This window comes from Accipiter gentilis, chromosome 30 (genome assembly GCF_929443795.1).
Source record: "Accipiter gentilis chromosome 30, bAccGen1.1, whole genome shotgun sequence".
Taxonomy (NCBI): Eukaryota; Metazoa; Chordata; class Aves; order Accipitriformes; family Accipitridae; genus Astur; species Astur gentilis.
This window is the reverse complement of record NC_064909.1, coordinates 6,147,242-6,163,103: the sequence shown is the minus strand read 5'-3', so window position 1 is coordinate 6,163,103 and position 15,862 is coordinate 6,147,242. Positions and strand designations below refer to the sequence as shown.

At 38.2% G+C, this 15,862-nt stretch overlaps 1 protein-coding gene across 9 annotated transcripts in view; it reads right to left on the bottom strand.

Moving 5' to 3' along the window:
* Positions 1-15,862, bottom strand: part of THADA (THADA armadillo repeat containing) — a 170,627-nt gene that overhangs the window by 137,423 nt on the left and 17,342 nt on the right. For all 9 annotated transcript variants that reach the window (XM_049833903.1, XM_049833902.1, XM_049833904.1 and 6 more), the window contains 5 exons: positions 15,515-15,650; positions 14,992-15,128; positions 14,425-14,583; positions 13,106-13,263; positions 5,813-5,922 (listed from right to left, as the gene is read on the bottom strand). In XM_049833903.1, the coding sequence (XP_049689860.1) occupies positions 5,813-5,922; positions 13,106-13,263; positions 14,425-14,583; positions 14,992-15,128; positions 15,515-15,650 (700 nt within the window). The remainder of the gene's footprint in view (positions 1-5,812; positions 5,923-13,105; positions 13,264-14,424; positions 14,584-14,991; positions 15,129-15,514; positions 15,651-15,862) is intronic.

Here is a 15,862-nt window from a genome sequence, read left to right as displayed (position 1 = left end):
AGTACAGTAAGTGTTTTTCCAAATTTCTGTCTGTCCGTCTACCAGTTTTAACAATTTCATACATGCCCCAAAAGACCTTTCTGCGGTCACTATCAATGAGTACAAAAAGCCTGGCAATCCAAAGTTAAAGCTAAACCCCCCTCCCTAACTTATATGGCTGTATTTTCTCCTATCCCAAATTAATGGCGTGTTTAGAACAAAGGGTCGATCTTGGATTTGGCCTTCCTGGATGTCAGTGGTTTGTGGCATAAACTTCACATGACCAGAAGCATTTTTTTATACATGGGTATATGCAGAATTCAGTGTTTCCAATCACTGTAATCAGTCCCTACCTGGGGAAAAAGGGGTTTTCTTTCACCATTTTTCCTCTCTCAATAGACCTGTAGTATTATTATTTTCACATATGTAATGTGATTCCTAGTCTTTATAAAGGTAGTCTCCATACTGCCCCAGCACTTCTCAGACAAATAAGGAGACAAGAATCTAGCCTCAGAAACACATTCAAGGTGTAAATCACCCTAGAAAATGTCTACTTTTGAGAACAACTTCTCTGAAACTAGGAAGTCCTTCCACTTGCATCCTCGTTTTCATAGCATCTGCTCTAAATGAAGGAAAACTTTCCAAATTATATAGGTGCATTGAAAAAGGTGCTGTTTTGAGGCTTCTCTAGCAGTAAAGCAGAGCAGAGAGAACCTTGGGTGGCCTCAGAATTTCAGAGAGACAGTATCATTACCCCTATATCTCTCTTTCACCAAGCAGGGAAAAAACAAAGGGGGGGGGGGAGAATATGAACAGAGTTAAAAATTAACATGTCTTCGAACTGAGCAGTGCCTTAACATTTTATCTTGTACGTCATTATATATTGTTCTTCCCAACCCTGCAAGCATCACAATACACAAGAACAGCTTTCCACCCTCACCCCAGTTTATTTCTCTCCATTTTAGACTCTTTCCTCCACATCTGTGATTACACTTTTGCTGAGAAGTTAGTGATAATTCTATATCTCTATATATCTATCTATATTTTATTTCACTATAAAGTCCATCAATTATTTTTAAATTTTAACTTTTACAAGAAGTCTTCCTAGCAGACTGTAGGGGCCTGGGAAAGCAAAGAGTTATAGTCACCTCAGAGCAACTAAATGAGTCAGCAGCAGAGTTTACTGCAAAGAATTAGGAGGATCTACTCCCAGTTCCTCAATAGAAATATTACAGAAGATCTGACACTGACTAGGTACAGATGAATAATTTCCACTGATAATGGATTAAACATTTGTAAAACCAAAATGGCGTTTTTCTTTATCATTACTGTTTTCCAGAAAACTGTATGATATGGTCCTAACTTGCTGCATATACATAAAATTGTGTTCACCAACTTAAATTTAAGTTCCAATTTGAACATTTTAAAATGTTCAAAATACATTATTCTGAAATAAACACATTGGGCTGTATGACGTAACTCTTCCTAAACCTTCCCCTCTGCATTCTGTGTTCTCAAAATGTGGAACACCACGATTTTGAGATTTCCAGAAATCTTTATGTTCTACTTGATCTCTCAGAAAAGCTTCACCAAATATAATAGAAGCAAACCAGGCAAAACAACATTTGTAACAGAGAAACTGTTTGGGTATTTATAAGGATTACAGCAGATTCAAGTTTAAAACAGATGCCCAGAGGCTTCCAGGTACTTTCCCTAACCACCACATTATAGGACCAAATGAGCATTTGTAATTTCTCAGGGCCTATGACAGGAACATATTTTTAAAAAAAAAACACTGCTTGTTTCATTGAAATTAACATTGCTTATTTTGTAACTGCATGGTATTCTGAAAGTGCAGCCACAGACAATATTAAGCAGGCATGACAAAGGGAACATTACACCCCCAGAAGAAATATGAACAGGGAAAAGCAGGAACAATAACTTGCATACTTAGAGCAGACTCAGCAATTTATATCCAAATGTCAAGACGGAGATCAAATTTCAGCAGGTTCACAAGAAACCTCTGTGGAGGAAAGATTTTTCTTTCACCACTAACTCAGGTCTGAATACCATTGCTCTGTCTAGAAAGAAGTCTACTCTTGGTTCTTATAAAGACTGGTATTTAAGGGTTGTATAGCTAAAAGCAAGCTCAGATGGTAAATATTCCAGCATATAGTTTTAAGAAAATATTTGGCTATAAAAGTGAAGGACCATATGCAACTGGAGCCTTTCATAAAACCATGGGAAAGGGATTTGGCACAGTCTTAGTGACAGATTTTTCACTGGGTCTTAAAATGAATTAACAGTGTCAAGGATGCTTCTGTAGGTCTTGAGTTCAATTCTGTTCAACAAGGTATCATGTTTAAGGTGTATATTACTATAAGGTGCCCCAGACAAAGGCTTTCTCCTCTGGTATTTGTGGATGCAGCAGTAACTTAATATAGATTCTGGTACACACGCTTCAAGACTGTCCGTGAGCCTGGCAGCTATGGAGAGAGGTAGGCCAGTTTGGATTTACTTGCAGAGTGGAGCTCCTCAGCTGTAGCAGGCTAAATGAAAAGACCCCGGAACAATCAACAAACCTGCAGGGCAACCGCATTCACTGAGAGACTCACCCGTTCTGGAGAAGAGTCCCAAGATACTCCTCGTATCCCAGGAGTACCAAACCAAAGAGTCATTAGCTATGCTGGTATCAGACTCCTTTCTCCTTCATTTTAAATACAAATATTAGCCTTGAGACCCGTATTTACTGGCAAACATGTTCTTTTTTTCTTTCATTGAAACAAACGTATTTCCACAGCACTGGTCTCTGGTTCTTGTAAACTGGCTTTTGCCAAAGGAATGCTTGCTCTACTTGAAATGCCTCAACTTTAAAAATACCAAGCAGCATGTACCATCAAAAAAACGTTTCAGACAACTTAATTCAGAAGAGGAAAATTACTTAAATATAAGCGCCTTTTTTTTTTTTTTTTAATGATACATACATACTGCTTAATGTTTTAATCATTTCCAGAGAAGCAGAGCTGTCTTGAGCTTGGCTCTTCATTTTACAACATAATATAGAGCTGCTCATAAGCGGATTGTGCTCCATTACATACAATGGCAGAAAAAGGGAAAGGGAACAAACATCAGGAACCTCTCTGAAGATTTGTTCTACTCTATTTGCCTCAAATTTTACAAGAAATTAAAAAACTGAAAATCGAAGAAAAACAGCTACTCTGTCACGTAAGGAGTCTGCTATGAACTGACAGAATGTTTTATATCTTTTCCGTACCTCCTGCTGCTTAGTTTGCCTTTCCTATAAAGTTTGTTCTAGATAGTCCTGCATATTGACAGGCTAATAAGGCTGTACCTGTTTGGATCACCCCCTTTCTCCCCTCAAAAAGGCTGGTGGTAGTAGAAGGTTTGGGTGGGGTTTTTGGGGGTTTTTGGGTTTTGGTTTTTGGCTTTTTTAACAAAGTATTACTCTGATGGCCAGACTCTCTTCAATCTGATGGGAGGAATAAATCCTTTGAAACTAAAGTATATTCCACAACTTAACCGTCAAATTTTTTTTACATCAACACATTTATATTCACATCCAACATACCCAGGGATAACATTCTTTAATATTCAGCAATTGTTTCTATGCATTGTATACTGTTAACAGCTTATTTTATTTGGAATTCTATATTAGTTTAACGTATGTTCAAAGAAATGCTGCCTGACATGAAAATAATAGCTTTTGACACAATGTGTTTTGATTTGTCACTGTATGTTTCAAAAGACAACCAGTGCCTTAACTTGTTAATATTTTGTTATCTGAACTTATTTCTGCCTTTGGAAAAAAGCAAGTTTCACATACAAAACTAAGTTTAGATAACAATACAGAAAGTCTTAAGTTATGACATCAGAGGTCTGCAAGAGAAGCACTGAAAAGAATGAAGGATTTTGCTGTTGGAGTGGGGGTTGCTTTTTTTTTTTTTTTAATTTAAAAAAAAGGACTATTGCAAGTGCAGTATCCAATTCAGGAGACTGAATGAAATAGTGCATAGTGTGCTAAAGTATCTATAAACAGCAGCCTGAAGTATGCAGCAGACAGTGAACAATGTTTTGTAATTGACTTGGAAAAATCAAAAGTATAAAATCTCTGCTCTGTAGCCCATTCAAATTAGATTCACTAACTGATGTGACAATATAACAACTTGTCTAGGAAGTTGTCCAGATAAGTAGGACCACCTCAACTGTTGTCCATGTTAGTAAGTTTCCAGTCACTCATCTTGGCAAGCTTCTTCTCACTCACTGTAGGAGCTGCTCTCTCAATACTCACAGCACTGAAAATAGAAAAGATCAAGCCCAGGAGAAAAGTTTATAAGAAGCCAGCACAAAAGGGTGCCACTGGGCTATCATCTGATACATCACCTTAAATCTTGCTGAACCAAGTTTTCATAGTATAGGAAAAGAACACATTTACACAAATGTATATAATTTATATAGACAGGCAAAAAGATAAGCAAGAACACTATCACACATCAGTTTCTTGTTTTCCTTTTTAAGTAAATAATCAAGTGTAAAATAAGGTTGTGTGAGCTCTCAACAAACTACTTGGGCCGATTTAAAATGCCTCAGATTGCTAGCATATAAAAGGAAATAAAGTACCGACAGAACTATCACTTATACTTTAACATCTCACTGGCATACAGAATGAAGGCCAGAATGTGTCAAACACCAATTTCTGCAGCAGTGCTGGTACCTATATGTAGCTACCCCACTGACTTCCCATACTAGAGAGCAGCCCCTCAGTTCTGTTGGGAAAACTGTCCCATGAGACACACTGTGAACCTGGTCAGGCAGCTGGCCTGTACTAAAACCACCAAAACTGTTTCCATCACTAGGTTTATTTTTACTTTTAAAAAAACCAAAAAACAAACAAAAAACCCCCCACCAACAACAAGAAAATAAACAAAACTACCCCTTTTTCCTTCTTCCACACACCCCAAAATAAACAAGAAACAGATCAGTGCCTCAAACTGGCCCACTTGGGGCAAAAGAGGAACATTGGTTACTTAATCTGGCATTGGTGTGAAAATACATGTACTTCAAATAGAAAATTTGACTGGTCTTTCAAAAAAACTGCATTTAAAAAAAAAAAAACAACCACCAAAACCCACGAAGTCAGATTTTGGTATGTCTTATTAAAAACTGTATATGATATAATCACTATATATCACAAAGAAACATTACCAATACTTGAAATAGGTAACTAAGCATATAATGGAAATTCCAGCGCTCTTGTCCAGACCTCAGGACAATTCTGCTCATTTAGTTCTTCTAAGAAAGTATAAAGTTACAAGGGGAAAGAAAAAAAAGTTAAAAAGATTGCATATCACATCTTGTGATGCACTGCCAGGTAGTCTTCCAAAAGTCAGAATACACAACTCGGTGACAAGTAATAGAAGTTTCCAGGAAGACATCCTGGCTGAAACAAAAAGTCTGGCATTCATTTTAATAAAGGGCCAGGGAAGGGGGGGGTGGGAGGGAAGAATTCTACACTCCTACTTTTCCCAAGAGGTTTTGAGAGCTGTTCAGTAAACTAACACACCAGAAATGGAGAAAAATACAGCAAGCATTAAATGTCTGTATCATCTTTCAATGCCTAAGCACCATCTCTAACCATAAGTACCACAGTCCAAGTCACAGACATCATGTAACTAATGCCATAATCATGCCTACACTAAACTCGAGTAAAATCCACATGAAATCAAGTATTTGCTTGCACAGCCAGTTCCAGGATCAATGCTAGAGTTTGGTAAAACTATTATATTAAAAACATAGTAAGTTGCCCATCTTCTACCTGGAAAGCATTTCCGTAAGTTGCACAAAGCCAGCATATGCCAATTCAAATGCACCCCTGTGCCTCGATTGCAGCAGATGATGTTTAAAGTAATCCCCAATATTTTTAACCTAAAAAAGAAAGAAAGAAAGAAAAATGCTATTTGAAATTATATATAGACAATTCATTTATATATGCAAGATACTTCTGCTATTAAAAGCAGCAATCTTTCCCCTGGTTGGAAAGTTGACTGGCAAAAGCAAAAAGCAACTAGAACTCCTATCATAAAAAACCCCCTTACTTTAAGGATAACAAATATTATACTCAAATTTTCAGGTTAAAGGGATAGTGCTATGTCCTTATAAAAGGCCAAAAAAATAAAGGACATAAAATTAGCTATTTGTCCAAGAGGAACACACTCATATTTTAAGAGAAAGGGACAACTATGATTTGCAGAGGAAACAAACATAGAATGCTTCTTGTTTGCCTTCACCCTTACCTAAAATCCCAAAGAAAATATCTACTAACTCATAACAGCAGAAACAAACATCTACAAAAATATCTGAAAAAGATAAATTCAAACTTCAAAAATTGTGCCAAAGGGAAACAAATCTACCTTAGCTATTTTTGAGGCTCTAGGATTCTGCATAACTGCTTTGACTACTAGAAACAATTTTAAAATAAAAAAATGTATGTATGTAGTAATGAGAGATACATTTAAAAGTCTCAAAAAGCTAAATGCTATAATTAAACTTTCACCAACAGTTACCTTCTAGAGATCTACTAGGATACCAAGTTTTTAAAGCTGTTTGGAAGCTTACAATTCCACACAATCTCTTTCTACAAAAAGGAATGCTTTTTTATTTTTTCTAATTTTCATCAACTTTCAACATCTAAGTCAAACTTCCAATATAATTTGTTTAAAACACATTGCATATACTTAATTCTATTATGCAAAATTTTCTTCAGGAGTATTTCCTAAGACTTCTTCCACAGAAGGTTCTTCAAAGCTTTTATATAAAACCAAGCATAAAATCATGTCAAGTTTCTTAGAAAATTCTGCTTATTGTGTTGTTTATAAAATAACATACTTTAATAGTCTGACAAGTAAATAAGATGTCAGAGAAGTTAATGTCATATCTAGCTATATGGTTTTCCACCCTACTGTTAAGTAATTCATATTACCCAAGCAATGAGATTACAATAATTAAAAAAAAATAAAATCGGACACTAAGTCTACTTACTATTTCCTGCAGGTATAACCCACATAATGGAAACAAACAATAATTGGAGATATTTGAGCTAAAACAGTTACTTCTCTGAGTGGATTTTAAGCTAGTTTATGTACCTACAGGGTTTCAGCTTTCCAGCCCAAAAGCAGGAGTAAGTGCCCTTTTTTCAGGAGGAACTGACCCACAGACAGACCAACTCTCCCCAGGTGTGTAAACAAAACCAAACCAAGAAAATCATACACATGCAAATCAAATTACTGTCCTGTTCCTCCACCACCCTTACATTTTTAGAATAATTAATGTGGATTTTTTCCTTGGGGGGGGTGGGGAAGGGGTGAGGGGGTGGTGTGACGTAACTTTCAACTTCACTGTTTATATTTCTGAGCTTTTTGCAACAGCCACGTTGACTATAAGCTTACTTCAAATTGAACTCTGATATATTCATTTCCACTCATAGGCTAGACTTTGAAGAAAAAGAGAAAAGCACTGCCGTAACTCAGTTCTTGCAAATGACGTAGGACTGTTCCTGAAGCAAGTGCGTAAGGATTGATTCTTATCTAACTGCATTGTGCCATCCATGAGCGTCCAGCTTTCCTGTATCATAAAACCAGTATTTCATATGTAAAGATGGAGAACAAGTCAAGGAATTCATATTTTCTACGACATCACAAAGATGCACAGCAACTGTAAGAAAAGTTTGCACAGGAAATAACACCCTGGTTCAAGTTAAAATATTCCAATATGGAGTAGGAAGCAAATATCTTAAATATATTTGATCATCCATGTCAAAAACCTAGAGTACAACAGGTTAGTCTTACTAATGCAACAATCAACAATTTACAGCACCATGCCTGCTGTTGAGACAAAGAATCTCAGTATTCAAGACAAATTCTGTACAAGAGGTTCCAAAAGTGCTCTGAGAAACAGCTGGTACATTTGTGCCTCCATATGTTATTCTCCTGGCAATAAGATGCCACTAAAGTAGGGTTCTACATTCTAGAGGCTATTTTTTTCAAACCATTAGGAGAAGATGGCTTTAAACCCATAAAGGACTGCAAAAGCATCTCACAGTTAGAAACAACTAGTAGCTAGTGAACTACTGCCAACTATACTGAACTCCAGAGGAGATAGACTGATTACATTAAGAACTGTGGAGAGGTGGTTTTTTGGTGGGTTTGGGGTTTTTGTCTGTTTGTTTTAAAGCCTTCCTTGAACAGAACAAACTCCAAAGCAGCAATGGGAGCCACGCTTTTGCACTGGTGGCACAAATAAGTAACACTTATTGAGTGTTGTGGGTACTTAAAAGTCTTCTGTGTACTTCAATGTTCCACCACAAAAGCTCTCTCTGATTGCTGGGTTAACACAGAGACCCTGGCACTGGGACAGTACTGTCTCTACTTCTGCTGTCTGTTTCTTTTCACTTTGGTACACAGTTCTGGCAAGCTTATCTCCCAAAATCATCTCAAAACTTCACAGTTGAGATAAACAGGAGTTTGAGGAAGAGCTAAAGTTTCCTCCAGGCTTGGAGGATTGTCTCCTGTCTGATTTGCAGGTCATGTAACAAAATCAACATTCATTAGGTATCATTTTGTTGATTACGTGGTGGTTACTAGGATATGAAACTGGTTTTATTGATTGTCTTAACAGGCAAAGCTTTGAGCCTGCCATCTCTGGACGTTAAAGGTCAGATGGAGAATGAAAGGTAGAATATGTATTTGAATAGAGAGATTTCTCCAGATATGCTAGGCACTTCCAATGTCTATTTTTAAAGGCAAAGCAGGCATCACAAAATGGCTTAGGCTTCAAAGACTACCAGTTCAAATACAGTATTTTGAGACTTCTCTATACACACGTAGAATCATAGAATCGTTTAGGTTGGAAAAAACCTTCAAGATCACTGAGTCCAACCATCAACCATGCCCATTAAACCATGTCCTGAAGTGCCTTGTCTATGCGCTTTTTTAATACCTCCAGAGATGGCGACTCAACCGCTTCCCTGGGCAGCCTGTTCTAATGTTTGACAACCCTTTCAGTAAAGAAATCTTTCCCAATATCCAACCTAAATCTCCCTTGCTGCAACTTGAGGCCATTTCCTCTCGTCCTATCTCCAGTCACCTGACAGAAGAGACCAGCACCCACCTCACCGCAACCCCCCTTCAGGCAGTTGTAGAGAGCGATAAGGTCTCCCCTCAGCCTCCTCTTCTCCAGACTAAACAGCCCCAGCTACCTCAGCTGCTCCTCATAAGATTTGTGCTCCAGGCCCCTCACCAACTTGGTTGCCCTTCTCTGAACACGCTCCAGCACCTCAATGTCTTTCCTGTAGTGAGGGGCCCAAAACTGAACGCAGGACTCGAGGTGCGGCCTCACCAGTGCCCCGTACAGGGGAACAATCACCTCCCTGCTCCTGCTGGCCACACTATTTCTGATGCAGGCCAGGATGCCATTGGCCTTCATGGCCACCTGGGCACACTGCTGGCTCATACTCAGCTGGCTGTCAACCCGCACCCCCAGGTCTTTCTCTGCCAGGCAGCTTTCCAGCCACTCTTCCCCAAGCCTGTAGCGCTGCATGGGGCTGCTGTGACCCAAGTGCAGGACCCGGCACTTGGCCTTGTTGAACCTCATACAATTGGCCTCGTCCGATCGATCCAGCCTGTCCAGATCCCTCTGGAGAGCCTTCCTACCCTCAAGCAGATCAGCCCTGCCTCCCAACTTGGTGTCATCTGCAAACTTGCTGAGGGTGCACTCGATCCCCTCATCCAAATCATCAATAAAGAGATTAAACAGAATGGGGCCCACCACCGAGCCCTGGGGAACACCACTCGTGACCTGCCACCAACTGGATTTCACCCCATTCACCACAACCCTCTGGGCTCATCCATCCAGCCAATTTTTCACCCAGCAAAGAGTACACTTGTCCAAGCCATGAGACACCAGCTTCTCAAGGAGTATGCCATGAGAGACAGAGTCAAAGGCCTTACTGAAGTCCAGGTAGACAACATCCACAGCCTTTCCCTCATCCACTAGGCGGGTCACCTGGTCATAGAAGATCAGGTTGGTCAAGCGGGACCTGCCTTTCATAAACCCATGCTGGCTGGGTCTGATCCCTTGGTTGTCCTGCACATGCCATGTGAGCGCTGTCAAGATGAACTGCTCCATAATCTTCCCTGGTACCGAGGTCAGACTGACAGGCCTGTAGTTCCCCAGATCCCCCCTCCGACCCTTCTTGTAAATGGGCATCACATTGGCATCTCCATACCAAAGAGCTGAAGTTGTTATAGTCAGTGCACACAGTGGCATTTAAATGCCATGCAAACCCAGTCTCTTACTTAAAAGACAATGTGCTGGTTTTGGCTGGGATAGAATTAATTTTCTTCATAGTAGCTAGTATGGGGCTATGTTTTGGATTTGTGCTGGAAACAGTGTTGATAAATCCACAGGGATGTTTTTATTACTGCTGAGCAATGCTTACACAGAGCCAAGGCCTTTTCTGCTTCTCACCCCACCAGCGAGGAGGCTGGGGGGGGCACAAGGAGTGGGGAGGGGATGCAGTTGGGACAGCTGACCCCAACTGACCCAAGGGATATTCCAGACCATATGACATCATGCTCAGCATATAAACCTGGGGGAAGAAGAAGGAAGGGGGGACGTTCAGAGTGATGGTGTTTGTCTCTCCAAGTCACCCTGCTTTCTGGACATGGCTGAACACCTGCCTGCCCATGGGAAGTGGTGAATGGATTCCTTGTTTTGCTTTGCTTGCATGCGTGGCTTTTGCTTTACCTATTCAACTGTCTTTATCTCAGTCCATGAGTTTTCTCACTTTTACTCTTCCAATTCTCTCCCCCATCCCACTGTGAGGGAGGTGAGTGAGCAGCTGCCAGGTGCTTAGCTGCCAGCTGGGGTTAAACTACAACAGATGAGGAAAGCGCAAATTTGATATTGTCCCAACTTCCTAGTAACACACACACAAACAAAAAGTATCAAATGAGCTGCCTTTCTGCCAACTTCTCCTACGTAGGTACATACCACAACAGACAGCGTTAACAACTACAAAGAGGAATCAAGAATTAGTGCCACAAGTAGCCAGCTAACACCACTGCCCACCAAGAAGCACAGTTCTGTTGTGCCATTTCGTAATGTGGACCAGCACCAAAGATGCTCTCTTTTCATTTGCATGCTCAATTAAAAAAGGGGGCAAAAATAATCAAAAGTCTATGTGCAAATTCAACACTCGCTGTAATCTTTTGGCTGAATAAATACCATGAGGTACAATTTAACAGTTACTGACCTAGACACGAAACAAGGTACAAGACAAGGAAGGCTTTGCAACAGGATGACACAGAATGGCCAAGTGGTGCTACCAGATTTTTCTCAAGAATTACTTAGCCAACTCAAGGCAACATGATAAAGGTTTCTCTCAAGTCTTCCCCCGCTGTATTCTTAAATCTCTTTTTAGTACTTAGAGAATAGAGAAAAGAACAGGCAACTTTAAGGGAAAGCTCTACATGCATATGATACCAAAATCCAGTTCTCTTATTTCTCAACATTGAAGCCACAGCAGTTCTGGTATTGACGCTTCTAGTCATTTATGATGAAATCCCCTTTTTTTTTTTTTTTTTTTAATGATAGGGTAATGCCTGCTACAAAAAGTGCAGAGAAAATGCCCACGCTTTTTCCTATAAGATTTGTTATACTTTCAGCCAAATTGTATTTCCTTGCAAGCCTGAGGAAAATTAGGATTTTGAACTGACTTCTCATCAATTTGCATTCTTCAAATTAGAACTCAGACATTCTGTTTTACAGGAAGACATCAGAAGCATAAAGAATCTAATGAGATCTATAGGAAAAGAAGGTATTTTGCTTAATAACATAGCATTTCTGAGAAAGCAACTACTAATGTCTGCTTTCTAAATAAAGCTAGAGATGCTACAGTTGTAGCCGACTCATTCTAAAATACCAGTTCCTTTTTAACTTGGAGCAGATTAAGGAACTTAACGGTGGAAATGCATATCTGTTCTCACATCTACTGTCCAGACCTCTGCAACAGGGCAAGCACAGCTGTTAACCAGATGAAAACATGAAAGCTAGAGACAATTCAAGAATAAAGATACTAACTACTAACATTATTTCCATGGCAAAACAACATTAGATAATATAAGAAATAAGATCTGCAGTACATTATACTACTATTTATTTTAAGATGGAAAGTTCTAACACCTAAGGAAAAACTAAGCAAGTATTTTCTGTTGGAAAGAAAGAGAGGTTAAAGAGTAGTACATCTTGCATATTTCAATCTTCCATGTAGAGACTGGTTTTTCTGAAACCATATGGAAATGAAAAGGTCATCAATTAAAAAAATAATTTAATAAACACAAAGTATTTCCCAAATAAATGCCTGTGGTAATCTAATTTCTTGTAAATACTGCAGTCAACATTCTACAAGAGACCCAGATGGCATATTAATATTTCTGATCTCTTAAATCAAAAAAATTGGAGGAAAAAGAGTCACATTACATACAAATTACTCATAACTCAGTCTCCCACAGAGGTCAAGACTGTGACTAGTCAGCATGTTTGACTTTCAGAGTTATTGATTATGAAGTTCAATTAATTAAGAGCTTTAAATAAAATCCCAACATCCAGAGTTCAAAATGAAACAAAAGACACTTTGAATATGAAGTCAGTTTAGAAGATTTTTAGCAACTCTATTAATGATTAATATATACTGAGAGAGACAGAGAGACAGAGAGGCAGGCAGGTAGGTATTGGTATCCCTAAACACAGCATACATCTTACAAATAACCCAATACAACTGGAATGAATATTCCTTGAGTTTGTTAGCTATGTATAATTCTTCACTTATCTGTTACTACTATAGCTATTGCCTTCCGAATACCACTTCATCAAAAAGTAGACTGTTAACCAAGTATAATAAAACAAGAAAACCATGGGAAGAACACAGCAATAAAAATAACTTCTCCCATTCAGAATGTACATTTAAGAAAAAAATTTTCTGGAAACTGCCTTCCCTCCCCTCCCACCGCAAAAGAAAGTGAAGGTTTTATTATACAATTCACTTCCCTACCTGTTCTACAGTAATTAACCCATCTGAAGGTTCAGATGTAGCGTGTGAAGGCAAAAGTTTACACAGTGTCCCTAAGAGCAGAGATACTTCCTTCATGCTTCTCCAGCAACATACAAGAACCATTTGAGCTGTGACATCACATGTTTGCCTTTCTTTACCTTAAAAATAAAAATCAACAAATGTAATAGTGTAATTAAAGGTTCTCAGACATAAACTTTTAACTTAAACTTAAGTTAGCATGATCTTCTTACAAAAACACAACTATGAAAAAAAATTTCTGAACTTGCTAACCCAAAAGATAATTCAGTTTTGCTCACCCTAGTTACTTCCATTCCTGAACACTCACTGTACTTTACTCCACTTAGAAAAGGTAGCAACTGCTGTTTTAAAGAGCAGAGATCTTTTGGTCACAATCGGTATTCACCTGCACACTGAACTATACAAACACCTACAACTTCGGAGCCAGGCTCCAACAAACTCCACATCAATCATCAATCTGTCACTCACTGTATGTTACTTGGTTTTTAACCGAGGTGCTCCCATAGTAAGAGACCCGGCAAAGGCATCACATTTCTCATGCAATATCACCATCTGGTGGCCACTGTGCCACTTTAACATGAAGACTTCTCATGAAACAAAACATATGGCCCAAACAAAACAATTTTAAACATAGGAAAAAATGTGAGGAAATGAAGTTCAAATATTTAAAACTTAAAAATCTTGCATAAACCATAAAATTTAAAAGCATACAGGTATTCTGTAAATTTATTCTGGCATACACTAAATATGTAAAAGTTTACAATTTCTTTATCACTGTAAGGCTCAATTTCATAACTGCTATTTATTAAAGTAGACAAATACTATCTAACATTTTACCACTGGAATCTTTCAAACAGAAGCTTCTGCTTATGGAATTTCATGCAACAAGTTTTATTGCATTAACATATTCCCCACTAGCCTTGTGTACACTGGAGAGGGAAATCACACTAACACCTTGCAACAAGAAATGCATTAAAAGCGTTGCTTGACAGAAAAGGTGTTAAAGGTTACCTGACCAGTGCAGTTAAGGCAATAGAGTCTAGGCCAATATCAAAACAACTCATTTTCACTTGTGCTCTAAGAGATATTAACCACAATCTTCCAGAAACACAGTGAATTAGTCTTTAAAACCATGTCCACAAAAAACTAGCTTCTGACAGATTTATTGTAGAACTGAAACATTACACAGAGCAAGTAACTTCCAATTTTGATCACCCATGTAAAATGCCTGCTCTATAAAGACTATCTTGATTTAATTACTAATACAGCATTGGATTTACCTCTCATTTCTGTGCAAATATTATCCATTGGCCTGTGGTCAGCCAGCTTTTCAGACTCTACTTTGCAGTGTTCTTTCAAAATTTTTGCTTGAATAAAATAATCATTCGTGTCCTGTGGTTGTATCTCATGCAGAATCATCTGCAGACGACCTGCACTTTCTACACATTAAACGAGAAATATTTAAGATAGGTTTTTGGTTTTGGTTTTTTACTTCCAATTCTTTATACAAATGTAATTCATTTTGGGTATGTACTACAAAAGAAAGCTATTAGCACTAAAAAACAAATATAAAACTATGGTGATTACAAGGATTAAGGAAGAAAGAAAACTGGACTTTACAGTCATCAGTTTTGAAACAGATGCAACAACACTATCTGCAAATGGGGTATTTTTAGTGCAGAAGTCAAGACAACCTATATCAGAATTCAAAAGAGTGGTTTAAGATGATGACATAAAATGAGAAATTGAAAGGGAGGATGCTAGCTCTAGCTCTGAATCACTGTGAGACAAACAACTTCAGGAGCTTTGGATTTTAACAGAATTCTTTTAGGGTTTTGTTTGTTTACCTGAATCACTGTCCATTGGAATAAGACCCTCTGGTGATGAGCTCTGCACTACTGGTGATACTACAGCAGAGAGTTTGTACGACATCAGAATGAGCCTGGCAACCATTTCCTTCCATTCAGCAACCAATGTCAAGGTACTTAAAAAAAGCAACAAAAAACCCAAACAAACAAAAAACCCAAACACAAAGATCCTAACAAAATCACTAACAAAACATAACACAACAAGGATTTAAAATAATTTTCTATTTAAAAGAAAGAACTGAATTACAAACACTTTCACAGCAGTATTTATGGTAAGTGTAAATAGGGTACAGTTTGAAAAGTCCTAAGACTGAGTTTAATACATACAAATAAGTACCCAACAGCTAGCTAAACAGTGCAGCAGCCAGTAAGAGTTCTAAAAGCCACAGGTACTGGATTTCATTACAAATAACACTGTATGCTTTTATGTTCTCCTGAGCAGTTTTTCCACTGTGCTTAAATATGGAGCTATGACTACTATTTAGCAGTATGTTTTACTTACTTAAAAGGTAATTGCTGCAAAGCACCAGTTATACAATGCACTCTCCCATACATTGGGAACGATGCTGCTGCTTGAAGCAGAGACTTCTTAGCTTGAAATATTTCTTCTTCAACATTCACCAACAAAAGCTTGATAACTAAAATTTTAAGTACAGATCTGCATTATACATACATATATTGTATTTTCTAAGCAACAAATCTGCTTTAAAGAAATAGGAATAAAGCCTGTTTACACAACAATTCAATGGAAAATGCACAGCAATTTCCTTGTTTACACTTTTCACTCTTTTGTCATTTAAATAAAGTTATTGTTGATTTTCATCTATCTAAACTCCAGCAGTATCTGTTA